The 25314-nt window shown below is 52.7% G+C and overlaps 11 protein-coding genes across 11 annotated transcripts; 5 read left to right on the forward strand and 6 right to left on the reverse strand.

Moving 5' to 3' along the window:
- Positions 1-1042: 1042 nt before the first annotated feature.
- Positions 1043-1540, forward strand: A1O3_04398 (uncharacterized protein; the record flags this gene model as incomplete). The annotated part of the gene is made up of 1 exon (XM_007734527.1): positions 1043-1540. One exon carries the CDS (start codon positions 1043-1045, stop codon positions 1538-1540), a length of 498 nt encoding a protein of 165 aa, XP_007732717.1.
- Positions 1541-1576: 36 nt separating this feature from the next.
- Positions 1577-2140, reverse strand: A1O3_04399 (uncharacterized protein; the record flags this gene model as incomplete). The annotated part of the gene is made up of 2 exons (XM_007734528.1): positions 1577-1699; positions 1757-2140. 2 exons carry the CDS (start codon positions 2138-2140, stop codon positions 1577-1579), a joined length of 507 nt encoding a protein of 168 aa, XP_007732718.1.
- Positions 2141-2482: 342 nt separating this feature from the next.
- On the reverse strand, positions 2483-2912 carry A1O3_04400 (endoribonuclease L-PSP; the record flags this gene model as incomplete). The annotated part of the gene is made up of 2 exons (XM_007734529.1): positions 2483-2647; positions 2730-2912. The coding sequence occupies 2 exons, from the start codon at positions 2910-2912 to the stop codon at positions 2483-2485; spliced, it is 348 nt and encodes a 115-aa protein (XP_007732719.1).
- Positions 2913-3605: 693 nt separating this feature from the next.
- Positions 3606-5199, forward strand: A1O3_04401 (uncharacterized protein; the record flags this gene model as incomplete). Its single annotated transcript, XM_007734530.1, has 2 exons — positions 3606-3897; positions 3956-5199. 2 exons carry the CDS (start codon positions 3606-3608, stop codon positions 5197-5199), a joined length of 1536 nt encoding a protein of 511 aa, XP_007732720.1.
- A 796-nt stretch (positions 5200-5995) lies between these two features.
- Positions 5996-7581, reverse strand: A1O3_04402 (protein SSH4; the record flags this gene model as incomplete). Its single annotated transcript, XM_007734531.1, has 3 exons — positions 5996-6762; positions 6811-7116; positions 7185-7581. 3 exons carry the CDS (start codon positions 7579-7581, stop codon positions 5996-5998), a joined length of 1470 nt encoding a protein of 489 aa, XP_007732721.1.
- A 912-nt stretch (positions 7582-8493) lies between these two features.
- A1O3_04403 (uncharacterized protein) lies at positions 8494-9479 on the reverse strand (the record flags this gene model as incomplete). Its single annotated transcript, XM_007734532.1, has 3 exons — positions 8494-8719; positions 8780-8870; positions 8927-9479. The coding sequence occupies 3 exons, from the start codon at positions 9477-9479 to the stop codon at positions 8494-8496; spliced, it is 870 nt and encodes a 289-aa protein (XP_007732722.1).
- Positions 9480-10612: 1133 nt separating this feature from the next.
- On the forward strand, positions 10613-10921 carry A1O3_04404 (uncharacterized protein; the record flags this gene model as incomplete). Its single annotated transcript, XM_007734533.1, has 1 exon — positions 10613-10921. The coding sequence occupies one exon, from the start codon at positions 10613-10615 to the stop codon at positions 10919-10921; it is 309 nt and encodes a 102-aa protein (XP_007732723.1).
- A 1243-nt stretch (positions 10922-12164) lies between these two features.
- On the forward strand, positions 12165-13514 carry A1O3_04405 (uncharacterized protein; the record flags this gene model as incomplete). Its single annotated transcript, XM_007734534.1, has 2 exons — positions 12165-12322; positions 12377-13514. 2 exons carry the CDS (start codon positions 12165-12167, stop codon positions 13512-13514), a joined length of 1296 nt encoding a protein of 431 aa, XP_007732724.1.
- A 693-nt stretch (positions 13515-14207) lies between these two features.
- Positions 14208-15377, reverse strand: A1O3_04406 (uncharacterized protein; the record flags this gene model as incomplete). Its single annotated transcript, XM_007734535.1, has 1 exon — positions 14208-15377. One exon carries the CDS (start codon positions 15375-15377, stop codon positions 14208-14210), a length of 1170 nt encoding a protein of 389 aa, XP_007732725.1.
- Positions 15378-16082: 705 nt separating this feature from the next.
- On the reverse strand, positions 16083-20324 carry A1O3_04407 (uncharacterized protein; the record flags this gene model as incomplete). The annotated part of the gene is made up of 1 exon (XM_007734536.1): positions 16083-20324. One exon carries the CDS (start codon positions 20322-20324, stop codon positions 16083-16085), a length of 4242 nt encoding a protein of 1413 aa, XP_007732726.1.
- A 2030-nt stretch (positions 20325-22354) lies between these two features.
- On the forward strand, positions 22355-24783 carry A1O3_04408 (uncharacterized protein; the record flags this gene model as incomplete). The annotated part of the gene is made up of 2 exons (XM_007734537.1): positions 22355-23161; positions 23209-24783. The coding sequence occupies 2 exons, from the start codon at positions 22355-22357 to the stop codon at positions 24781-24783; spliced, it is 2382 nt and encodes a 793-aa protein (XP_007732727.1).
- Between the last annotated feature and the right edge of the window lie 531 nt (positions 24784-25314).

The raw sequence follows: 25314 nt of genomic DNA on the forward strand, positions 1-25314 counted from the left end.
ACTGTGTGGGGCGGTTTAGGGGAGTTGTTCGCTGAGCTGATGACCAACCTCAGCACCTGCGATGTCGCCTGCTTGCGGTCGAAGCATGCGAGATCACACTTTTGTCTTTCGGCTTCCTCAGATCAATCAACTTCCTCGGATCAATGTCCGCAAATAGGAATGCCCTGCGTGGGCGTGGGACAAAACGCAGGAAACTTGATACCTCCGATGAGATGGTTGTCGCCGCCAACGCAGCGAGCGTAAGTACACCACTCTAATCGTCTCTGCGACCTTGTGTAGAGGTTTGTTTGCTAATCCAATAGTCTGATACAAGGAAGTCTCATGTTGATGAGCGAGCCAGGTTCCTCAGAACGTCCACGCTGCTCAGGCCGACCGCTGCCAGAGTCCCTCCCGCCCTCCGTCCTCCCGAGGCGCCGTTTTACCCCGATGCGATACGGATGTGGGTTGTGCGCGACCCTGCAGGGCAGAAGAAGCTGGTTTCTGAAATAGTGGAAGGTTGTCGACATTGGCGCAGTGAGTACTTCCTTTAGCCGGCGGAGTGTATAGCACGACATTGTGGTTAACTCGTGTTTGTGAAGTTGGAGACCCAAACGTACCCTATTGTTTCGAATGCAATAAGGACGGCGACTTGGTCGGATGCCGGACGTGTAAAAGATCATACCATACCTCTTGCTTGAAAAGTCATATCCCCGAAGAAAGTATGGTGAGGGGCAGGTTCCATTGCCCGTCATGCATCGAGCGTGGTTGGGATGTTGAGCCGCCCCCCGAGATACTGCCTCTGACACCTGCGTCGTCGCGTGAGGCCAGCCCAGAACCGCTAAGGAATGAAGCTGCGTCGACACCAGTATCTGACACACACACGGGAAGAAGACAGTCACACCAGGATGGTGGCCACACACAACGCGATTCCAATCAACCAGTTCGCGACTTGACCACTGGCCCTGGCATAGTTGCTCGTGGATCGCCCACCGCCCTCCAGGGGCATGCTCCATCAGCACATTTGGCTTCAGCAACTCAAAATGTGTCCAGACCTTCTACAAGGATGTCCCCGCCCAGTTTGTCTACCCTGACTAGCGACGCTCTGGTTCACGAGTCCCATTCTCCTTCCAACGTGCACGGAGCCGACAGCACGGACAAGACAACATCTAGAGCTAAGAAGAAAAAGTCTAGGTATCAAACCATGCCCGATGAAGTGGATCAAGCGATCACAACCATCTATCGAGAGCTGGAATCGGTTCAGGAACTGAGATTAGAAATTAAGCTTCTCCAAGATAAATTGCAAGCTGCTGAGCAAGCGCGTCAGATTCTGGAGGGTCGTCTGGCACTCGAACGCTCCAGCCGAGAGGAAGCCGTCTCCCTGAGGGATGCTGAAATAGTATCCCTGAAGCAGCAGATTCAGGCGATAACCAGTGCTCACGATGCTCAGGTACAAGAGAATAATCTTCTCAAGCAACATAAAGAGGAACAGAACTCTATACAAGCTAAGCTGGACGAGATACAGGCATTGAAATCGAGTCTTCGCAGGCTTCTCGGTGATTGACAGTAACTATGTCATGGATGTTGGACCCTGGTCACCTTAATGAAACTCAGGTCTCGCCTCGATCTCCTCCATCAAATCCTTGAAAATCAAATCACCTGCGTCCGCCAATTTCTGAAAGCCCGGACGGTTGTCTTTGACCCAGCTCTCAAACTTTCCAGGCTGTGAAAGGCTTGGTTAGCTGTGGTTCTGACGCGAAGGGGCAGGAGGGTGACAGACCATAGGCAGGAACCAACCTCTTTCCATAGCCGAGTCCAGCGTGCCCAGGATGAAAATGTCTTTCAGATCTTTTTCGACTTCAGCCTCGAGGTCTTGGACCGCCCCATTCCACATGGCTTGAAGCTTTTGTGTCATGGTTATGTACTGCTCCTCAGTTCTCCCGGAGCCACTTCTGAGCGAGACGAACAGTTTGTTGCTCTTGAATGGTTTGCCTCCGATATAGTTGTCCTCGCTCGGCAACTTCTGTATATCCACAAAGCGGCAGTTGACAATGAATCGAGGCGCCCGAAAGGTGAAACTATGCCAGTCCGTCACCGCGCGGGCCAACTTCGACTTGTGGGCTGCCGTCAAGGGCAGCACATGGTGAAACTCGTAGATGGGCATAGTTGGAGAAGTACTGTCTGGTCTGCTTCCTCTATTACTATCTCAACAAGGCTCGAAGACGGTTGATTGAAATAGCAGTCAAACCCAGTTGGCAACGGTGAACTTTATAGGGGTCATCGAGCTACGTACGACTTAGTTACTCATCCTCCCCTTGTCGCCACCGCTGTCCACAGAGATGGCTCAATGCATGACCAATCATGTTACACTCGAAATAAGGTCCCGAGTCACGGAATGGCCTGACATTCCATTTCCACCTGGGCTCCGAAAGGAAGACCCACCACTTGAACGCAAGTTCTCGCCTGTGACAACTATGAGCCCATGGCCAGTATTGTTCTAGAGTTGTTACGGGAGACTCACGGGCTGGGGATCCTGGAAAAACCCAAGGTAGGCTTCATTCATCTCGGCGAAGTTTCGCATGTCGGTGATATAGACGTTGACTTTGACCACTTTTCCAATCCCGGATCCCGCTGCCTCGAGGACAGCTTGGAGATTCTTCAGGATTTGAGCCTACATGCAGGAGGGAGCGTGGTTAGCGGCAACAGGTTTCCCAACGCTCTCATTGTCCGAGGAAGAGGACAATACAACATACCGTTTGGGCCTTGACACCACCAGGCACTAGCTCCTGGGTGGAGGGATCCATGCCGACGTTTCCAGACACATGGATCAAGTTCTTTGATTTGATGGCCTGGGAGAAAACGGGGAGGGGTGCTGGAGCATTGCCGGTGACGACGGCATTGTCGAGACGGACGTTGGCGGTCGCTGTGGAAGACATGTCGTATCTGATGTTCGTTTATTGTCCCTTCGTTACTAGTATGGGATCTGGTTTCAACGGGGAAAGCGAACGGGGTGACGAACCAATGTTACTAAATAGACGCTTCAGACTCGAGTCTTTACACCGGCTGTCTTGTTCGATGTTCTTCGTCGTCGTCGTTTGCTCAAAGGGGCAGGTGGGTTGGGGGTCTGGTCGGATTTTGCTTATCAATCACTCTTCTACGCGCTGCAAGGCCCCCAGCGCCCTTCCACATCTGAGACCCCTTATCAATCGAATCAAACGTAAGGTATGATTTGCCCAGCTTTAGGGCCAACTAGCACACTGAACTGACCACTACGGATCCCTAGATAGTGCAGGGACCGTCTACTGTGCTGAAGTCGGAAGTGAGGGTCTTGGTCATCTGCATGATTTGTCATAATACGACCGTGATCCGCGCTGCCTGCGCTCCGTCTGATTCGGAATGAAACTGTTCTCCCCGAACAAAGGTAATGGTGAAGAGATCGTATCTCCTCCGTCTATGGAGCCTTTTGATTACTCTCTATGCTGTCCTGTCTCGATAAATAAGATCAGGCCCTTGAAGACATTGAATGTGAGGTCAGTATCAGTGTCAGCGTCAGTATTATCAATCGTCTTCATCTCACTCTACGGGGACTGGACGAACGTTTCAGCATTTTACATTGGTTTCTATAGAATATGGAAGACGGAAACAACAACGAAAACCCATACTCGCAGGTGCCCTTCGGCAAGCCTATGCGAGATGCTCATTTCCTCTTCTCAGAAGGCTACACCAACCTAAATCAAGGTTCGTACAGCACCCCGCCCCGCCTAGGACAGACCCCTGAGAGTTCTCACGACGACGACGAGGAGGAGGAGGAGGAGGAGGAGGAGGAGGAGGAGGGCCAGGAGGAGGACCAGGAGGAGATGTCCACTTCTTTCTACCTTGTCAGGATTCTGTCTGGCAGTGAACGATCTAACGACTGTCACCGTAGGTTCATTTGGAGGATATCCTCGACCGATTCAAAAGACACTTCGTCACTTCCAAGACATGGCAGAAGGGGAGCCGGACCAATTCATTCGGTACACTTATCCAGAACTCCTGCGGCGGAGTCGGGCCTTGTTGGCCGAGATTCTTCACTGTCCCGTCGACGAGTTGGTTTTGTGTCCCAACGTCACGACCGCCACCAACACGGTGCTCCACAACCTTCAGTGGGAAGGAGGGGACAAGATCATCTACACATCCGGCGTGTATGGGGCGCTAGAAAAGACGATTGAGTATATCGTCGAGTCGACTCCTGCCGAGAGCGTCAAGGTCGACCTCGACCTCCCTCGCAGCGACGACGACATTGTCCAGCTCTTCCGCGACACCTTGCGACGGGAAAAGCGAGGGTGTGAGACGAAGAACGACCACGACAACGGACCCGATCCAAAACCACATGGGGGAGGGAGAGGGAGAGTCCGAATAGCGGTCTTCGACACCATCGTCAGCATGCCCGGCTTGCGCATGCCCTTCGAGCGGCTGATCCAGGCATGTCGAGACGAAGGCGTACTGAGTCTGGTCGACGCTGCCCATGGCATCGGACACATCCCGCTCAACCTGAGCGAGCTGGACCCTGACTTCCTAGTCACCAACTGTCACAAATGGCTATTTGTACCGCGGTCCGTGGCAGCATTTTTCGTCGCCACGAGGAACCAGCATCTGATTCGCACCACGCTGCCCACTTCGCACGGCTTCTCGCCACGAGACCGAGGAGATGGCAGCGACATCTTCGACCCGATGCCTGCATCCGCCGAGACAAACCCCATGGTTAGGCAATTTGAGTATTTCGGCACCATCGACGGAGCCCCGTACTGCTGCATCGACGCCGCCCTCCGGTTCCGCGACCAGGTCTGCGGCGGTGAAGCTGCCATTCGCGACTACTGCACCGCCCTGGCCAGACAGGCCGAACAGACCCTCGTCCGCGTCCTCGGCACCCAGTCGTTTGGCATCCCCGAATCCCATCGCGTCTTCTTCGCCCATGTCCGCCTGCCCATCCAGGTCGGCGCCGCAAAAGGAGAGGTGCCCCCGAGCGACGTGCCGGCCGTCACGCAGTTCATGAATCGTGAATTCGTGCAAACATACAGAACCTTCTTGTACCTGTTGTTCTACAAGGGTGCATGGTGGGCTCGCCTGAGTGTCACCGTCTATGTCGACCTGAAGGATTGCGAATTTGCCGCCCAAGTCCTGCGAGATCTGAGTGAAAGGGTCCGTAGAGGAGAATACAGACATGGACATCCCAACCCCAAGTAATGCCGACTTGGACCAAGCCACTCTTTACTGTCACTGAGCCTACGTACCTGTCACTGAGCCTACCATGCAAGTCACTACCGTACGGAGGACGGAGGACACAGCCTTGGGTACAATCTACAATCTACAATCTACAATATACTGTTTGGGGGAGTTACTTATACAATACACAATATCAGACAAACATCCAGGACTGTTGACTCCGACTCTCTAGATGACCACTCCACTTAATCGTCAAGGGAAAAAGGGAAAGGGGAAGACAACCTTGGCCCCAGAGGAATCTTGCCGGATTACCAATCATGATCGTTACGCAGGCTATTCCCTAGTAGGTAATGTAGGTTCGGTGCCGAACGGAGTCATCCTCGGCGAATCTTACATAAGTACCTAGGTACAGGCACCAAGGTATGTTCGTGGCTCGTTACGTGTGTCCGATTCTCCTGCCATGCAGAGTACCGAGTCCATACCATACACTAAGGAGACGGGAAGAGGAAGTACTTTGTACTGGTGACTGGCGACTGGCGACTCGACTGGCCACCATCCACCAGTTCACATGCTACATACACAACCAAGGTACCTAATTAGTATAGGCACCTAGGTATCAATAAATTTATAGCGATCGCGCAGTTGTAACGTCAGTTTGCTTCAGCGTCAGTTTCAATCATGACCCACTCCAGGGCAGAAAGCTACTCTACATTCATGCGACAAGGGGACCCGAGGCCCGTCGTACAGCTACTCGGGAGACTCATGGATCATACATAAATCATCAATAGTAAACATTCAATTTCATGCTAGGGTATCTTCATGTGTGGCTCGGTCCGGCCGCTTCGCCCACAGCCGCATCATAGGTCGGAATTGGTGGCTGACCCGTTCGAGGATCCGGCGGATCTCTTCTGTCGTCTTCGTCTCCTGCACCACTGCTTGTGCGACTCCGAGCTGGACTACTATACTCTGGTGGTGGAATGATGACCTGTCCGTTGGGTGTATTCTCGACGGGTTGGTCTTGAAGATCACCAAAATCTAGCAATGTATTCCCCTGGCTGGGAAGATCCTGCGTTGAGATATGCGCAAGTTGAGACAGTGATATGTCGGTCGGGGAACGAATAGGTCCTGGACTTAATCCAATTCTCGCAAGCCCACTGCGTGTCCTTGAGTGACCAGGTTGGTACTCTGGCTGTCGAGCCCCTTCCCTGCCTGTTTCAAGCAGAATGCTACCTTGCTCGCTGCCGTATGGTGGAGGTGGAGCAAGACTGCCAGTCATTGGTGCCAATCCCCATTTTTTCACATTGGCCTCGATAAAAACAAAGCCCAGCTGCCCAAAGTTGACATGCACGGTACAGGGGCCGTTGGCACCTACGGTCGGAAAGAAGTTTTGATTTTTGAGGTTGTGCACCACTTCGTCCAACTTTTTGCCGTTGCGTGTAAAGAATATACTTCCGGTCCGAGGTCGGTATCCAACCCCAATGACATCTCCTTGCACATATGGCGGAGCGTAAAGAGTCGCGGTGAACGGTTGATTGTACCTTCGATGGCCCGTCGAAACATATGCGACTGAGGTTTTGTGGAAACCTAGTCTGTTAGCACCGGCGATATCAGAATCAGAAAGGCACAACGTACCAGGAAGTCGGAATAAAGGATATGGTTTGGTGGTCATCCCAATGCTGATGAGACTGGTTTCGGGCTTGTCGTATATCTTGGCCTCCCAGTAGTAAACTTCATTCTGTTTCGGGACTGGTAGATTGCTCTGGACGCTACACTCTGAATCAAAGAATTCGATTTCCGTCCTGGCCTCGACAAAACAGTTGGCAATTTCTAGCTCAGGTTCAAACTCCCAAGCCGAGACACCTTTTTCCTGGATGGCTAGGAACTGCGAAAGCGATATATCGGTCTGGACGGATTCGGGAGGGTTTGCTTGGATGAATGCTAGCCAAATAGTTAGAGTCCGAATAGCACAAGACTTGAACCCGGAGACGTGAGAGAGGGAAACCCACCTTTTGCCCTCATGTATTCCGCCCGTTGCAACTCATCCATAGTCTCCAGGGCCTCCGCCTCTTCCTGGGCGAAAGCCTGCTCATCGTCAAACTCGCCGGGTCGGCCTATCCGGTCCAGAAGAATACGGCCTCGAGATGTATATTTGAAGAAGAAGAAAATGGCAAGGACGAGGACTGCGATGCCGGCCGAACCGAACGCTGACAACACTCCGATAAGAATGCCACGACCCGTCGATCCACCATCATTGATATTTATGACAATTGAACCGGCTGGGACATCGGTAGTAGTTCGAAAACGGCCTTGTCGCCAGCCGGAATGCCCGGCGAAGGGTGGTATGGAGGTAGGGTCGGAGGTCAGGGACGTAGGAGAAGGAATGATGGAGGTGTCGAATGTCATCGCGAGTCGCTCATGTTGAATCTGCTCAGCACCGGGCTGCATCGCTCCCAGAATGAGCGTAATCGATGAGGAAAGACCAAGGAGGAGTTGGCAGGAGATTGAATGTGGCGAGAAGGAAGATGCAGAAGAAAGTACAGGCGCAGCGGGGTCTAGACCAATCGAGTGAGCTCGACTTGAAGGAGGAGTAGATTCGAGTTGAGAACAAATGGGGCTTCGAATCGACTCAGGTGCAGTGCCTCCGGGGAAAGGACGTCAAACACAGGGCCACCATTTTGAGGTCAAACAGTGCTTGTTATGATGCCATAACGCTGATGATGTCGGTCACTCTAGAAGGTAGGTAGATCAGATACTGTGTTTCGTGCAGTGGTGGAAGACGACCGAGCACGAGCACAAGGAATTAAGTTATTCCGGGGGCATGGCACAAGCCCAGAAGAGCCATCGGCTTTAAGGCCAGGGGCCACAGGCGCCCCAGGCGCCCAGAGACCTTTTTGGCGGTGGTGGCTGCCCCGAAGCTCCCACAACCCACCACTGTCTGAGCCCCTAAGCCCAAGCGGCGCCCCCATAGCAACGAGCTACAGCACTGACACGGCCACTGGGCACAGACCTGCCACGCCAGACCCAGACAGACTGCGCGGAGATGTACGGATGCATAATTTCCTAGACTGATCTTGCTGTGGCAGCGAATAATGATATTGCCCTGTATTCCCTTTGACACCTTGAGGTCGGCAGTACTGTACTCCATACTATGGTCCATTTTCAACCTCTCAGAAAACTCCAGATGGCCATCACTCCTGCCGAGCGCTTGTTTGAAGCATCGACCCCCACCCAGTCTGGTACTCGGACTGTTTCCAGCAGCGTCCATTGTTTCACAACCAGAGCCAGTCACTGACTGTTCAGTATCCGACTTCTCCTCTATATCTTGCTTCCCTTGCGCTTTGACTTCCATCCACTGAGATTACTTCCACCGTCGATTTCAATGACGTTGCCGGTCATGTGCGCCGACGCGAGACTGCTGAGGAAAATGACCAATCCTGCAAAGTCGGAGGGCTTTCCTACGCGCCCGGTAGGCTGTCGTTCCAACAGTGTATCAATGTACTTTTCCAGCCCAAAGTTTGTCATTCGCGATGGGAAGACGCCACTGGCAAGGTCTTGGTTAGGTTTGGGAGCACACGTAGCGTCAATATCCTGGGAGACTTACGGGCAGATACAGTTGACCATGATGTTCAACGGAGCCAGTTTCGAGGCTTGTATCTTGGTGAGGTGGATACAAGCTGCTTTTGAGGGGCCATCTGCAGGGCAAATGGTCAGCATCGACAGTGCCAGTGATCCGTTCCAGAAAACATACAGCTATATGTACCATGACCCGGAGCTGAAAGCCCTCCGTCGTCGGTGGATGTGACATCTGCAGTCGCGATGCCGGCAACAGAAGCAATGTTGATCACTCGCGATGGATTGTCGGCGTTGGTTCCTTTGAGCAGCAAAGACTCAAGTCCCACGGTTGTGTAGAAGACGGACTTGACGTTCAGGGCCATCACCTTGTCCCATCCACTCTCGGGGAAGTCGTAGTAGTCTGCTCCCCAGGTAACTCCCGTGTTGTTCACCAGCACAGTCAACCGGTCGGTTCGCTTCTTGACCTCGTTAATCAGCACGTCACACCCAGCCTTGTCCTTGAGGTCGGCCACGATGTACTCGCATTTTCCAGGTCCAAGGGCATTCAACCTGTCTGCCGTCTTTTTCAATTGGGACTCTTTGCGACTGGCAATAAAGACTCTGGCTCCATTTTGGATGAATCCCTGAGCTGCCATCTCACCTAAGCCGGTAGCCCCTCCAGTGACGAGAACAACATGGTTGCTGACATCAAACAGCGTGGAGATTCGGAGGTCGGCTGTCGAAGTCATGGTGATGTCGTTCCGGGTTTCTTGTAATTTTGGCAATCTGTCTTCGAGCCTTGACTTGCAAGCTGTTTCTGATAAGTATCAAGGGAGAACAGATCACTTAAGAGTCGCTGATACACCTAAAAAATATGGGGCCATCGGCAACGTCGTCCACACGGCATAGAGTGAACCTCGGCTGTTTGACTGGTAGTACCTAGGCTGCGGTTTGGTCGTCAAAGTCCGTCTGCTAACAACATTATTTGATGGTATACCGAGTACTTTTGGATAGCAAGATTTGCTTTCCATCCAGTGACATTAGACCGAGAGCAACAATATCTCCACTTCCAAAGCGTTGGATAGACGTAGATTAGCCTTGAGCCTCATACCTTCTTCGGGCTGGTGATGGCTAGTAGACGGTCGAGCAAAATGAAAGAAGCGCAGTTACAATAATGAGCACTTATGTTAGCACACTCTGCCGTAGACTTGCCTGGCGGCGCAGTGGCATGAGAGCTTTCCGTGGTTGTGCGGTTTGCACAGGTAACAAAAGAACGACGTGAAAGAACCATCGTCCAGAGTCATGTTCGCAGAAGCAGAATGACAGCGAGTAGATGCGATCAGATTCGAATGGTCCCTATAAACGGCAAATCATCCGATGGTCTCAAACTGTCTCGCCATATGTTCCGGACCATGGGGACAGATTCAGATCGGTGTTCTGACTCACGAACGAAACTCGGCCCACGCAGCCGCCACCTCCACGCCACCGGTTATGACTCTCACACCACGCAGCCTTGTTGCGCCTGTTTGATGTCCCGAAAACGCAGGCACGCCTCGATCTCGTCATACAACCATCCTGTATCCCTATGGCCTCACCAATTTGGTCTCATGTGACTCACGTTGCCTACGCTGATGCTATAGATTATTCTAGGCAAATGTGCCTCTTTATATTTCACTCTCGTGTCTTGTCTGCTCCTCACTCTTCGCTTCTGCTCCCTTCACTCAATTAAGCCAATTCGGTGGCACTAGATGATACGAGCTACAGGGCACACTACTCTCTAATAGACTTGAGACATCTCCAAACCTCGATGGCACACAAACATAACCGCCGGCGAGTGCGCCCACGCGGTCGCAGCTCCCGGACAGTGAGCATGACCTTCGACATGTTTGACAACTTTACAGTGCCGTTTGGCTCGGCCATTCCTTCGCCCTCGTCGACGTCAGAAATCAAATCAAACCAAATTGCAACTTCACCCTTCCTTCGAAATCCTAACTCCACCGTTGCTTCCAAGCATTGGCACAACCGGTATATGATCTGGCAGAACCGCGACGTAGTCCAAAGACGCGAAGCCGTCAAGATGGAGGCTGAACAGATTAAGTTATTTGGTGGTGAGCCAGGCGACGACGTCGGACTCTGCTACAAAATGCTGGAAGTCTTTGAAGGAATGAATTGGATCAACAGCCTCGATTAGGCGGCCGGCGACGAACAAATCACGAATTGATGATTCACAACGGGAGTCTTGGAACAGCACGACTGACGAATAACATGGAATCTCAACTCATGGAAGTGGGACAGCTCATACTCGATTTGAGGCAAGTAAAGGCACTCCAAGTTGGAAAGAGCCGGTTAGGTTTTCAATCCTTGACCCGTCACTGCTGAGGAAGATGTTCCCAGTTGCAAGCTGGTGACTGGTGCTCGCGGCCTTTTTCAAAAGGAGGATGGTGTGTGTATGTTTTGCACAATACGTTTGAGCTCGTTGCCACATGACAGGGCGTTTGGGGAAGATTGGGAGGCCGCTACGGAGTACTTTACTCGATCAGATTTACATAATGTCTATGCACGGATTGGGATGTCTGAGCAGGCTGATGAACGTCAGTGGCATTATGGAGAAATTACAAGGAAGACTGCCTGCAATCTGGGCCTTAGCGTGCTGTGGCTTCGGCGCCACACTTGTTTTGCCAGAGCCAGATGGAGCCTCTACGCTTGATACATGTAGCTACGAGCCATGCATGGAATACTGTAACGATCCCAAACCTGTACTTTTTAGATGTTACGGCAGATCTCTTTGCAGCTCTCGTCTCTGTTGCTCTGTCAATTGCTCTGTCAATTGCTCGAAAGTGCTCCGTACTGACGTACAGAGTACTGCGGCCTGGGTATCAAGGTAGTGAGTGGTACCAGGTAGCCACTCCGTAGTAGCAAATATGGGGATAGAGATTGGTCAAGCCACACTGCCACTGGCACAGCAAACGTCAGCCAAGACACTGAGCGCGACACCCTCCCGCTTCCTTGTCATCGTGTCCAGCGGTTCTTTTGTCGATCTGAATCCATCCCAATCGGGCTGCATCACGTCGAGGATCCTGCTCTGCCCAGTTTGTGCAGGACAAGGCCCGTCAAACCTCAAACCAAGGCAGAAGATGTTGATGTTCATGTTCCCTGCGCTGGCCGAACGGGCTAATAATCCTCTTACCCTCCCAATGCGTCATGCGTGCATCGTCGTAGTCTCTCCCGTCACTGAACTGAAATACCGTACCTCTTCCTTCGCACCAACGCCTTCTTCCTCACCTCGTTCTCACCTTTCCCTCAGGTTGCAGTTGGCCCGCGAGATTTTCCTCCTCGCCCCTTGGAATCATTGATTCCTTCCTCTTCCCTCCTCCAACATACCTCCACACCATTCCCTCCGTCCCATTTACTCTTGATTCCTTGCAACCTGGACGATGGGTCTGTTTTCGAGACGAACTGATGGCGCAGCCACCAATGGCCACAACTCTACGCCGGTGCCGAAGAGTCATGGACGTGATCGGACCAGAACCAAGCGCGAGCCTTTCGACGTTGACTCGGGTCACTTAAACCGTCGACCGAGCTTTGGACAATGGTAAGTTCTTTACACTTCCCTGTAAACCTTTACCATTAGGCTGATGAATTCAAGGCTCAAGTTCACCTGGCTCGACATCTTGACTATGGCTGCTATGGGCGCAGTCGGCCTTGGAGTCTACGAAGCGAAACCAGCACCGAGCCGTTCATTCCCGGTCACCTTTCAGGACGGAGAGATCGTCTACCCTGAATTTGCCTATCCCCTGCGCCACGAGATCGTCCCAATCTGGGCCGCCGCCCTGATGGCCGCCTTGATCCCCATCTTCATCATCCTGTGCATGCAGGTCCGCATTCGATCCTTCTGGGACGCCAACAACGCCATTCTCGGTCTCCTCTATTCCCTCATCGCCGCGGCTGTCTTTCAGGTATTCGTCAAATGGCTTATCGGTGGTCTCCGTCCGCATTTCTTGAGCGTCTGCGACCCAGACCCGGCATTGATTTCCCTTGGCGGGTCGGGTTTCCGAAACGTCATGTTTCAACGCAACGTCTGTCGGGGAAATGTTGACAAGATTGATGATTCTCTGGAATCGATGCCATCAGGTCACAGCACAGCGGCGTGGGCTGGTTTCTTCTACCTTTACCTCTACCTCAATGCCAAGTTGAAGGTCTTCAGCAACTACCACCCGGCGTTCTGGAAACTAATTGCAATCTACGCCCCTCTTCTCGGAGCCACGCTCATTACCGGTGCGTTGACCATCGATGAGTTTCACAATTGGTACGACTGCTTAGCCGGTGCCATTATCGGCACGGTCTTTGCGCTCTCCGCTTATCGTATGCTCTACGCGTCTGTTTGGGACTTCCGCTTCAACCATATCCCTCTGACTCGACACACTCCCTTCTCCTACGGAGCTGGTGCTGCGGGGGCGGGAGGATTTGAGTCGGCGGTTTTTACAAGACGGGCAGGATGGGGTTACGAAGAAGCATATGGAGGAGCCCCGTTTGATGCCGCTCACGGTTTGAGAGGGCAGGCGACTGGCTTTAATACTGGTGCTGGTCCCCATGGTGTCGAAAGTAGAAATCACGATGTCGAACACAACGCTGGTTTCGCGCCAACAAACGGCGTCACAGGCGGATATACGAACGGTACAACACACTCTCACGGAGCACCGGTGGGTGAGCCAGCTCCAGCAGCAGCTTCGGATGGACGTTACCATCCTAGGAGGAGCATTGAGCGAAAGGCCGTCCCAATCTGAGCATGCAAGACCTGAAGTGGTTTAGTGCGACAGCTCTCATAGCTGTTGCAACGACTAAGAACATTTGGCAAGGAGTATGGTGTGGCTGGATCGGCGGTGGAAAATGGATTAAGCATGGAGCATGGCTTATGTCTGGCATGCAACACTGCAAACAGCGAAAGAAACAGCAAACAGTATTCGGCATTTTATGAGGTTGGGAAGATCAGCATCAGCAATCCACCATTAATAGCGCGACTGGTCTGCCACGAGCTGAGCTAGCTAGCTGTACTTGTAATGATGATACCAATAACGATGAAAGCATGCATACAACACTTTGTTTTGATCTTGATCTACAACAGTGCCTTCGAGTCTGTGCCCGAGAGTGGCACGGGACAGTGAGAGAGGATGAAGCCGGTGTTGGTGACGACGAGTATTGCCTGGCTTGCCTTTTGATTTGGAATACAATCAAGGCCAGTGACGAGCCAGACACAATTGGTTTTCTTTCTTCACTGTCCGGATACGCATGTGTAGCCACAGCCACAGCCACACCAGTAGGTAAGGTAAGGTAAGGTAGCTAGGCAGCTAAGGTAGGTAGCTAAGGTGGGTAGCTGGCAGGCAGGGCCCTTAGGCTTCCCAGCCTGGTCCGCATCATCTGAATCTCCTTTCCCAGCCTGGTCCGCATCATCTGAATCTCCTTTCCTAGCCTGGTCCACATCATCTGAATCTCCTTTCCCGTCCCTTTCTGACACGGAAAGCGGCCAGGATGACCTCCCGCTGCTGCGGAGTGGTGAAGCGCACGTCGACATGGCCGACCCGACTGGCCTTGACTTCGGCCTCGTCCGCCCATAGATAAGCCTGATGCTCGTTGGGATCGAGGTGGACTGCCGGCATTGGCATTGGCACTGGTACGGGGCCTGAGGCATTGAAGCGATGGTCATGGTCCTGCGGGAGATGGTTGTGGTTGTGGTTGTCGTTCTCTCCCACGCCATCTTTGCGTTCGCTCCTCTTCCCATTCCCATTCCCATCTATATCGACATTCGTCTCCATCGGCCCGCCGTCGACTTGTAGATGCGTGTATACGTCGACGAGGAAATAGAACTTACATACCACCTTCCCACTTGTCGTCACAAATACCTGTCCCTGTGGCTGTCCCTCTCCCTGTTGCCGTCCTTGTCCCTGTGGCCGTCCCTGTCCCTGGGGCCGTCCCTCTCCCTCTCCCTGTCGCCGTCCCGCATCATCCGCCGACCCCACCTGCACAACAGGTCCGATCCGGGTCGCCACGAGACCCGTCTCTTCCCAAAGCTCCCGCGCCACGGCGTGCAAGATGGTTGGATCACCTGGATCATCGCACCCGCCGCCGGGCACTTCCCACCGACCAGGCAGGGAGTCGTGTTCGGCGCGTTGGATGAGGAGGATTCGGTCCCGCTCCGCTGGAGTTGGAGTTAACTTGGACTTTGACGTGGATGTTGACCTGGACCTGGACCTGGACATGCACGTTGACGTGGATGTTGACGTTTGCCCTGATCCAGATCCCGACCCCGACCCCGGTTCTGGTAAAGGCGGGTGAAACACGAGCGCCCCCGTCGCGATATATTGATATTGACGATGTTGGTGCCTCGACCCTATCACAGTATCCGTATCCGTATCCGTAGACGGATGTAGATGTGCGTTCAACTGAGGGTCCGTGTGTCTAGCGACATATTCTTTACATGGCACCGCGAACGCTGACACCGTCGGGTCTGATGTGAAAATGGATGTGGATGTGAACATGGATGTAGATGTGGACGTGGATGTGGACGTGGACTCGATCTCTGGTTCTAGTTCTGGTTCCGGTCCCGGCCTGGCCATTGTCTTTGACGTCTCCTTGCCGTCCCCCAAAGCCATTGTGTTCGGTTGCGCCACCTCCTGCTCGGGCTCTTTGGGAGGCTGACTAGGCTTTCTCGTCGACACGTCGATATCAGACCGCTCGAACTTGACGAAGACAAAGACGAAGGACGGAGGCACAGTACTCCGGCTGTATGTGCAAAAGACGTCTGAAATACTCTGCTCTGGCAGAGGCGTTATACTGTTGGGGAAATGAGTGAATGAATGGGTTGATGGCGCTGCAAGGTTCAAGTTTGCCGTGTGGCTTTTCCATGAGCTATCCATAGCTCATTGGTGACCAGGTCTAGAGGTCCCCATGGCTTCAGGCGCCGAACAGGTGCGGTTATAAGGTTGCCCTGTTCGCGCTACACAGGCAGTTACATTAGGTACTCTAGAACAGTCCAGCCCGACACACGCCCAGAGAAAGAGAGCGACAGCAGCGAGTAGTGGTCTTGGATCGGCTTCTCATATCTATATACAGTACATGTCTACTCGCAATCGTTCCGTCTACGTGTTGCGAACCACAAGACCAATCCCGGTCAATCCGCCAGAGGAGACCCATATGTGAATTTTTCTAACGTATCATTCCAAGGTCGTCTCCTGCTCTCGAGACTCATGTCATCAAGGATATCGCTATTCCATGACAGCTTCAAGCGTCCAGTTTCTGGCCCCTGTGTTAACCAGTCACTGTGCCCAAGCAGATCGCCACGGTCGGCCAGTACCTAGTCATCCACCCTGAGCTTCTCCCTTGGGAAATCTGTCCATCACGTCTTGCACCTTGGGAATTAGCTCCAGTATCCGGAAGGGTTTGCTGACCACATCATCAATGCCGCTCTTCAAGGTCATCTCGATCTGCTCTGCCCGGGCATTCGCCGTGACCGCTATCACAGGGATGTGGCGGATCAGCTCCCCCGAACTTTGCATGTCTCGGAGCTGCCTGGCGCAAGTCTGGCCGTCCATGACGGGCATTTCAAGGTCCATGAGCACAACATCAATCTCAATGCCGTCGTCAATGTGGTCGCGATGGAATCTCGAATGACAAATTTGTTCAATGGCTTCTCCGCCATGATTGGCAACGTGAACCACGCAACCTACCTTCCGTAGTTGCGTCGCCAGCACCTTTTGATTGATGAGATTGTCTTCTACAACCAGGATATGGATGGTTTTCGGCAGCGTGACTTTGGTGACCGGTGCGACATCAAACGACCCAGATGATGGACTCGGCAAGGGCACGAAATTCTGGGAGATGGATCGTGTTGCCCCAGGGGGCTTTGAACCATTCAAGACCCGTGATCCTGCTGCTGCTTGGGCGTCCTCTGGTTCTCCAACCGATCGTCGAGCTTTGACGTAGAATGCAAATATGCTGCCCTTCCCGCTTTCCGACGCGACGCCTATCTCGCCACCCTGAAGCTCAACAAGTTCTCTAGAGATGAAGAGCCCGAGGCCGGAGCCCCCATAGGTAACATGAGTGCGCGGGCTAGCTTGGGAGAATCTTTGGAAGAGCTGCTTCTTCTCCAAGTCGGTCAGGCCCTGGCCGGTATCTTGCACGGCGAAATGGATGTACACGGGTTCTCCCAATCCCCATTCCGCCCCCGCAGTGACATCCTTCTCTTTCGTTGTCCGTGATGGTATATAAGTCAACCTCCACTTGTCCTCCGAAGAGGGCTTGTCCCCTGAGGCAGCGACATGCATTCGAATCACCCGGCTCTCTCGCATGGTCGTGAACTTGATGGCGTTGGTCATTAGGTTGATCAAGACTTGGGAAAGCCGGTGTGGATCCAGCCGGACCCAGTCGATGCTCATGGTTCTGAAAGAAGGCTCAATGTTCACCTCCATTCTAATGTCGGCCGTTTTCAATTCTGCTTCAAACATTTTAAGCACCTTGCGCATGACCGTTATAGGTTGTGTGTCGACAGGCGCCACCGCCATCATTGCCGAATCGAGTTTGGAGAGAGTCAACACATCATCGACAATTCTCTTCTGATGCTGGGCACACAGTGTGATCGTCTGCGCAGAGTCGATGCAAAGATCGAGGGCTTCCTGCTGAGTTTTGCTTAGGTGGTCTTCTTCGCGCATCTCTACGAGAGAGGCGGTGATCGAGTCGGCGCACTGCAAGATGGCTGAGAGGGGGTTCCGCATCTCGTGAGACGTCGTATCAATATAGCGTTCCTGCTGTCGCTTCAGTTGGACGGCCTCTTCCATTCGACGAGTCTGGAGGATTTCCGCGAACTTCTGTGCGCTGATATCAGTCATGGATCCAAAAATTCGTTTGAGCCGTCCATCCTCGTCCCGTTCCGGTGAAGCACTGGTCAGAACCCAAGTTGGCCCCGTATTTCCGAGTTTGTCGCGCCATGGTGTCTTGAAGCGGAATTCCATCGACACCGCGCATTTCTTCTCGAGCATAGTCGTCCACATGTTCCGGACTTTAGGTTGATCCTCTTCATCGACATATTTGATCCACTCCTCATCGACCTCAATCCCCCGTGGATAGGTGGTGATGTTGTACCACGCATCATTGACGAAGCTGATCTTGCCATCGACATCGCCGATGAAGATTCCCACAGGGGCTAATTCGCCCATTCTGGTGAACTTGTTCTCAGCCTCAACCGCCTGCTGGGTCCTTGCCACGAGTTGATTATTAAGCTCGATCCGGTCCTGCGCAGCTAACTGAGCGGCTCGCTCGCCCTTCTTGATCTCTTCTTCGAACAATACCACAGATGCAATCGACGTGGCGAGTTGCCGACCGAGCAGCTGGACAAACAAGTCGTAGTCTTCATCATATGGTCTCCTGGGGTTCGTGCCCATGACCAAAAACCCCAAGGTAGATTCTCCGGTAGTGGGATGGATCGGAGCAATCACAACAACACGAGAAGGGTCTCCGAAGCCTCTCCATTCAATTCCTTCGAGCAGATCCCCTTGAAGTGAGCCATCTTCCAGCCGGAGGACGATCGGTCTATCGGTGGTCAATGCCTGCCGGAACGACGAGACGAAGCCATCGGTGCTTGTTTTCATGTCTATTGTAGAAGGTCCAGCCTTGTGATCAGGGGGAACACCCAAACTGCCTTCAAGATAGCAGATTTTGTTCGAAGCTGCTCCACTCGATCCGGATGAGGCAGCCTCATTGTCTGCTAGGTCCTCACTCAGAGAATAGATCAGAACCATAGGTGCGTCATATTCGTTGTACTCAAGCCCTTCTAGAAGTAAACCCCAGAAGTCCGAGACTTTGCGGGCAGCAGCAGTGCGTTCGCCGATTTCACGAAGCGTCAACATCCGTCTCTCTGCAATCTTGCGGCGTGTCTTTTCAAAGGCGGGATTGTACAGCCCAACCACGGAGCCGTCGGCCCCGATTAAGGGGATGATGGACCATGAAAAATAAGTTTCTTCCAAGAAGCCGTTGCGGAAGATGAAGAGGCAATCATCATCCTTCATAGTAGCTTGCGCGCTCCTGAAGGCATTCTCAAACACGCCCTCAAGGGCATCCCAGATCTCGGCCCACACATCGCAGTAACGACTTCCCATTAACTTTGGGTGCTTTTGGCCAGCCAGAAGAACATAGGCCTCATTGTAGATCGCTACATGATCCTTGCCCCAATACATGGCTGATGGATGAGGACTGGCCATGATCAGGTTGCACATTCCCCGGAGATCTGCTGCCCAGTTCTCAATCGGCCCGAGGCTGGTCGATGCCCAATCGATGCCTCGAGCGAACTGTACATGGGCTGGCAAAGACGGCGACAAAGGTAGCCGCGTCCAATCAAAGTAGCCTTTTTGCCCCTCCGCGCCGGCCATATTAATGTCGGTGTCAACAATGATGCTGGAAGATATGACCTTCTGCTCTGGGGGAGGCGACTTTGCACCTGAGATCAGCTCGGCGTATGTCAGATCTCCGCATGCAACTGGTGAGGTCGGCTCCAAACTCCCTGGGGATGGGTCCGACAAGGAGTTAGTCACCAAATTTTGCATCGTTCGAGCAGCATGTGTGTTTGATCTTGGGGGGAGATCGAAATAACTGGATGATGGAGTATCAACTCGACCAGGCATCGAAGACGAGGAGAGTGAACCTAGGCCTTTGTATCGTTGCAGAGACGTGCGACCTTGAAGATCGCCGACAGCGGGAGAAGTGAATGGATGCTGTCGTCCATGTATCACCTTCAGTCGACTCCGAACGATCGCACTTTGCCACAGCAACCCAGCAAATGGGAAGGTCGAAACAATATCAGGCTCTGCCAGTGGGTTGAGGATCCACGCTTTGAAATCACTGAAGGACGTTCCGAGGTCAAGAAGCAGAGTAGAATCTTCCGACCTCCCTTGCACAAGGTCAAAAAGTGCCTGGCGCGACCTCAAGGCGCTGTTGGCGAAAATCAAGTTGACGCCACCAGATCGACTATTCGTCTCGTCACTTGTGTCTACCACGAACGTCGGTCGCTCGTCAGTTTGTAGGTATTCGGCGAGTGCCACAGACTGGAAAAGTTGCGTGCCTGACGGTGTCCGAGTGTTGGCATCATCATCATCGTGGTCGCTGCCCCTGCGATTCAGACGAGGCGAGGTCCTGATGGGAATTGCGCTCCCGACATGTCCTCTTTCCGACCCCGACCCCGACCCCGATGTTCTTGGGAGCGGCATGTTGGCTCCTCGACTCAAGACGGTTGTAGCCGCCTCGAGGAGGGATATCGGATCTGCCGGCGAAAACCCTTCCCCGGCAGGATTGGGGAAGTCTGCGTTCAAGACCTCCTCTTGCACATCATGCCCACCGCGGGGTTGTTCTGTTACGATCTCATCGCCGAGCTCGAGGAATCGAGTGCCGGGTGAACGTTTGAGGTACTTGCTAGCCGGGAGTTCGAGGGTAGGAGGACCGAACGTAGAGACGTGAGGGCGTTTCAATGAAGGGTGGGGGTTTTCAGTCGGGGTTTGATTCGCTCCGGGGGGAGGACTGCGTGGATTTTTGGGAATGTTGGCTGGGGTGGTCATAAAGAAGACAGACCATTCTCCCGTGGCAATGGATGCACAACACTGAGCAGGAGGGGAGGAAGGGTGGCGGGATCGGAACCAGCGTCAGGGGTGTTGATCCCACCAGGACTGTATGTCGGAGGACCGAGTGAGGGCCTGCACTGATGTCGGATAGGATGACAAACGCGCGAAAGCTTAAGAGGCGTGTCGGGTGAATGGATGATACGATTGATGGTTTGCATGCGGTTCATAAAGCTGGATATGGGATCTGCGGTCGAGATACACTCTCTTATGGATATGAATACCGAAAAATGTACACTTAACCCATACAGAGGGAGCTGATATCTAATAATGCAAGGTAGTAGTAGGTACAGTGCCTACCTAACCTTACTTGCGTGCCCCGTACAGAGTACTGAAGGTACTGTAGGTATGTGAACTTTGGAGTACTACCTACTGTGGCCCCGCTGGAGTCGCCCTCCAGGCACTGGTTTTAAGAAACACCGGGTTGGCCCTAAGTAATGAATACCTATAGCCTGAGCCTTAGGTACCGTTAGGCTAAGACTCTGTAGTACTCCGTATGGGCATGTTGATTCTAAATCGAGAGAGACGGTATTTTGTCATTTCCCATTGCCATTACCACAACAGAATGCGCGAATGGTTTTCCGTACCTCTTGTTCCTTGCTCTTGAATCTCGCTCGGATTGGGTGGACCGCATCTTACCAACACGTAATTCCTAGCGACAAAGGAGATATCCATTGTACACTGGATATACCCGATAGGGTGGCTAGGTAGGAGCCCCTGCAACGGCGGCAGTTAGTGCTCTTAGGTGTACGGAGTATGGATATTCCGTACTTTGTGTTTGTTCTATAGGTATCCGTACTTTGCTCTCCTGTTTTTTAATCATACGTAAGTCGGACGATGCGCCTAATCCCTAAAGCCAGCCTTCTCAAACGCCGCATTCCGAAGATTGACGAAGAATCTCTGATATAGTCGAGTAGGTATTCTTTTCAAAGTATATCGGAGTACTCCGTAGAGGTGCAGTTATCTCGAAGCGCTGCTTTCCCAGGTCGTATGTGCCGGTCAATACCTTGAGATAGTGTTCACTGCCTCCAAGCATTGCAATGAGGCGGTCAGGACTGGTAAATGGGAATAGGCTGCGGCGAGGTTTGGTAGCTTTGAGACCTCCGCACCGTGGTGTCTCTATATGGTAGCGTCTTAAGATCACACAATGTGGTACATACACAGAGTACTTTGGACATGTTCGGATGCTGCAATATAGCATTGGGTTGTAGGTAGACAGATTTCAGGGTCACCGCTAGGACGAAAGCTGCCGTGCTCGCAGTACTAGTAAGAGCCAGACACCCATATCAGGCTTAGCGGGTTCCTCCCCCGCCCGCATACCTCGCCTCGCTCATCCATCGGCTCACAGTTGTAGCGATAGGGATCATTACGGATATGTGCCAACCTTGCAAGTACTCCGTACTCCGTACACTGCACTGTCCTTTGTGAGTCTGAACACACAATCCTGGTTGTGCAAAGACACAAGAAGCAAGAATAGAAGCAATCAAATGCAACATTTCTACCAGCACTACTTATAAAGTTGCCATACCCCAACATCTCAAGGATTTCGTTGCTTCCTTCGTCAATCTGACCTTATCACCATCCCACTCCTCCAAGGAACGCGCCAAGTGCTCGGCAATACATCATTCCCGCCATTTAGAGGAGAACTCAGCCACTGCCCGCGTCGCCCGCTCTCTTGTGGCGATACCGTTGGCTGAACCCTCTAATCAGACCTCCGCCACGTGCGTCCTTGCCCGCAGAGCTGCCTTGCTCTCGCCTCCAAAGGGCTTGGGCTTGAGGGCCTTCCAAGCCGCGCACTGCAGTGCCACCTAGGTGCTGCCTGCGCTGTCTTTTAGGCTCAAGCCATCCTCCACACCGTCTCCCAAACTCCTCGTTACTCCTCACCACTTCGGTGTCCTTTGTGACCTGCTTTGAAAGCAAGTCTGTTACACATTCCTTCAACATTTCCCTCTACGCCCACTCATACGCCGATGGTCGACTCAGCCGACGAGCCTCCGCTGTCAAGAAGTAGACACTCATGGGCTAAGACCAACCCACGACCCCCGCTGGCGTCCCTTGATCCTCCCCGAACGCTCCGCGAAGACTCGTTGCAATCCTCCTATCCTCGACCTGAACCCGCCAATACTCCCCTACACCATGTTGGCCACGACTCCTCTACAGCTGGTCCCGCACACCCAGACCACCCTGCCGACGGGGCGGGTAAAGAGCAACAAGATCTGTCGTCTGTGGACAAGAAAGGACATGGAGCGCAATCTTCCTCCATAGGGACTACTGACACCAAGGACAAGGCGCCCTTGGTCAATCGATTCTTCCGCGATGCCAAACGCATCCTCTTCTCCAGTTGGGTCAACTGGCTCCTCGTCTTCGTCCCTGTTGGCATCATCCTCGGGATTCTTGTCGACTGGGTTCATATCGACGTGGTCAGCCCCAGTGCCGTCTTTGCCATTAATGCGGTCGCCATCATTCCTCTGGCCTCGCTCTTGTCGTATGCAACTGAGAGTGTGGCTCTCAGACTAGGCGACACCGTTGGAGCTTTGTTGAATGTGACCTTTGGCAATGCGGTCGAGTTGATCATATTCATTATCGCTCTGGCCTCAAAACAAATCCGCGTCGTCCAAGCCGCCGCCCTTGGTTCAATATTGTCCAATCTTTTATTGATCTTGGGCATGTGCTTTGTGGCCGGCGGCCTTCGATTTCGAGAGCAGCTGTACAACTCGACCGTGTCTCAGATGAGTGCATGCCTTCTATGCTTGAGCGTCATCAGTCTCCTTCTACCGGTAAGTCCGCAGGTGCTAGACTATTCATGTGGCTAATCTCCTTTCAGACGGCTTTTCATGCCTCCTTCTCCGATACCGAGAAAGCAGATCGTGTGGTATTGAAAGTGTCACGAGGAACCAGCGTGGTTCTCTTATTGGTCTACATTCTGTACCTCCTCTTCTCCCTCAAATCGCATGCGTTCATGTATCAAAGTACGCCACAACATTTGATTGACGAAGAATCTCACCCTGGAGTCCTCGCCGAAATCCTCAACTCTTCCAGCTCTTCCAGTGAGAACTCTAACTCAAGTGACTCCGATACTGATTCCAGCTCTGGCTCTCATACTACCGCCAAACGTCTTCGACGTGCTTTACGACGGAGGAGGCGTAAGTCAACATCAAGTACGAAAGACAGTGTCTCGCTCCCGGTTTTCACGAGAAGTTCTTCGGTACTTACGGGTCACGGTGGCTCAATTCTCCAGGCCACGTCGCCTACGTCCCAGGAACTCGAGCCCGTCTTTAGTGGCGACGAGGCTGACATCGATGGTGAAGGCCGGAGTGGACGTCACCGTTCAAGAACCGCGGCGGTCCAATCACGCGATTTTGAAGATGAAGCGCAGCCAGATCACTCATCAGAGAAATCCAAGAAGCGGCAAAAGAGATCTAAAAAGTCCCGACGTTCGAAGAAGGACAAAGAGAAGAGATCCGAACAGGAGAAACTCCCGGTAGCAGAGACCAAATCTAGAGACGATGTCTTCCCAGCACCGAGCACCGAAGTTGCCCGCGTGGAATTTGCATCGGAGGTCCAGGACGTACCAAACGATGGTGCCTCCAAGCGACCTTTCAACATTCGCAATATATCCGAGGCAGTCAAGCCCGCCTTCAATTCGACTGTTTTCCCGCATCATCAAGCCACCGGAAGACCGCTGGCAATGCCCATTCGTCCCGTCTCTCAGCCACGCTTGAGGTCTCAAGGCGTACGCCGAACCTCCTCCATGCCGGACATGCTTCATGCCACAGTCTCACAGTCACGACACTCACCGATTCTTACAGCAACCGTACAACCTGATGCTCCTCATTCGGAAGCGGACACAGAAGTCGGGACCGAAGCAGTCGTCGAGATCAAGCAGCACTTGTCTCGCACTTCGGCCGTCGTCCTCCTTCTGGTAACCACAACCCTTGTTGCACTCTGTGCCGAATTTCTGGTAGGCAGCATCGACTACCTCATCGCCAACAGTGGCGTGAGTCAAGCTTTTATTGCTCTAATCATTCTTCCCATCGTCGGTAACGCGGCCGAGCATGTCACTGCGGTGACCGTGGCTGCCAAAAACAAAATGGACCTCGCCATCAACATTGCCTTGGGTAGCAGCATTCAAATCGCACTGTTTGTTACCCCTTTGATGGTCATTCTCGGATGGATTCTGAAGACCGACATGAGCTTGTATTTCAGTCTGTTTGAGACAGTCAGTCTATTCGCCAGCGCATTTATCGTCAGCTTCTTGATGATTGATGGCCGCAGCAATTACCTAGAGGGGGCTCTCTTGATTGCTGCCTATGTGATCATCGCGGTCGCCGCTTTCTTCTACCCCTCGTGTGACCTCAGTTCAGCCAGCGGGCCAATGGACGGGACAAGTAAATGCTAAAGGGAGAGCAGGAGGAACTTGGCTGTTAGGAGTCTCAGGCACGACAAAGGTCAGCGGTGATGATTTTGCACTTTCATTCAAGGGTCGGTCAACGTGAAACCCAGGGTGGAAACTGGCAAATTGTGCTGGATTGCGGGTCTTTTCGGGATCATACATGTCTTCACGACATTTGTGGCTGTTTTCTTTTAAGATACACTCGTTTCTAGAATGCGGATAAGCAGAAGTGTCTCTCGGGATCGTGAAGCTTTCACGGAGTGCTTGGGGAGTGGTGCTTGGGCAGATCAATCAATATCAGAGTCAATGATTGCAACGATCTCGATCAGGGAAGCATTGTCATTATCCCATTGATTTGGTCAAAAGAACTAGGTACCTACTACTGATTAGTATTCTTCCCTTCGCCCTTTGGAGACTTATCTCTCGCGAGCGGTGTCCTGCAATCTCGATGTGCTCTGTATGTATATTTTAACTGCAACAAGTAAGTCCATGCTAAAGTCGGAATCTAAGCAACGCTAAGCCTCCAGCCGTCAACCG

This window comes from Capronia epimyces (assembly GCF_000585565.1).
Source record: "Capronia epimyces CBS 606.96 chromosome Unknown aczIQ-supercont1.3, whole genome shotgun sequence".
Lineage (NCBI taxonomy): Eukaryota > Fungi > Ascomycota > Eurotiomycetes > Chaetothyriales > Herpotrichiellaceae > Capronia > Capronia epimyces.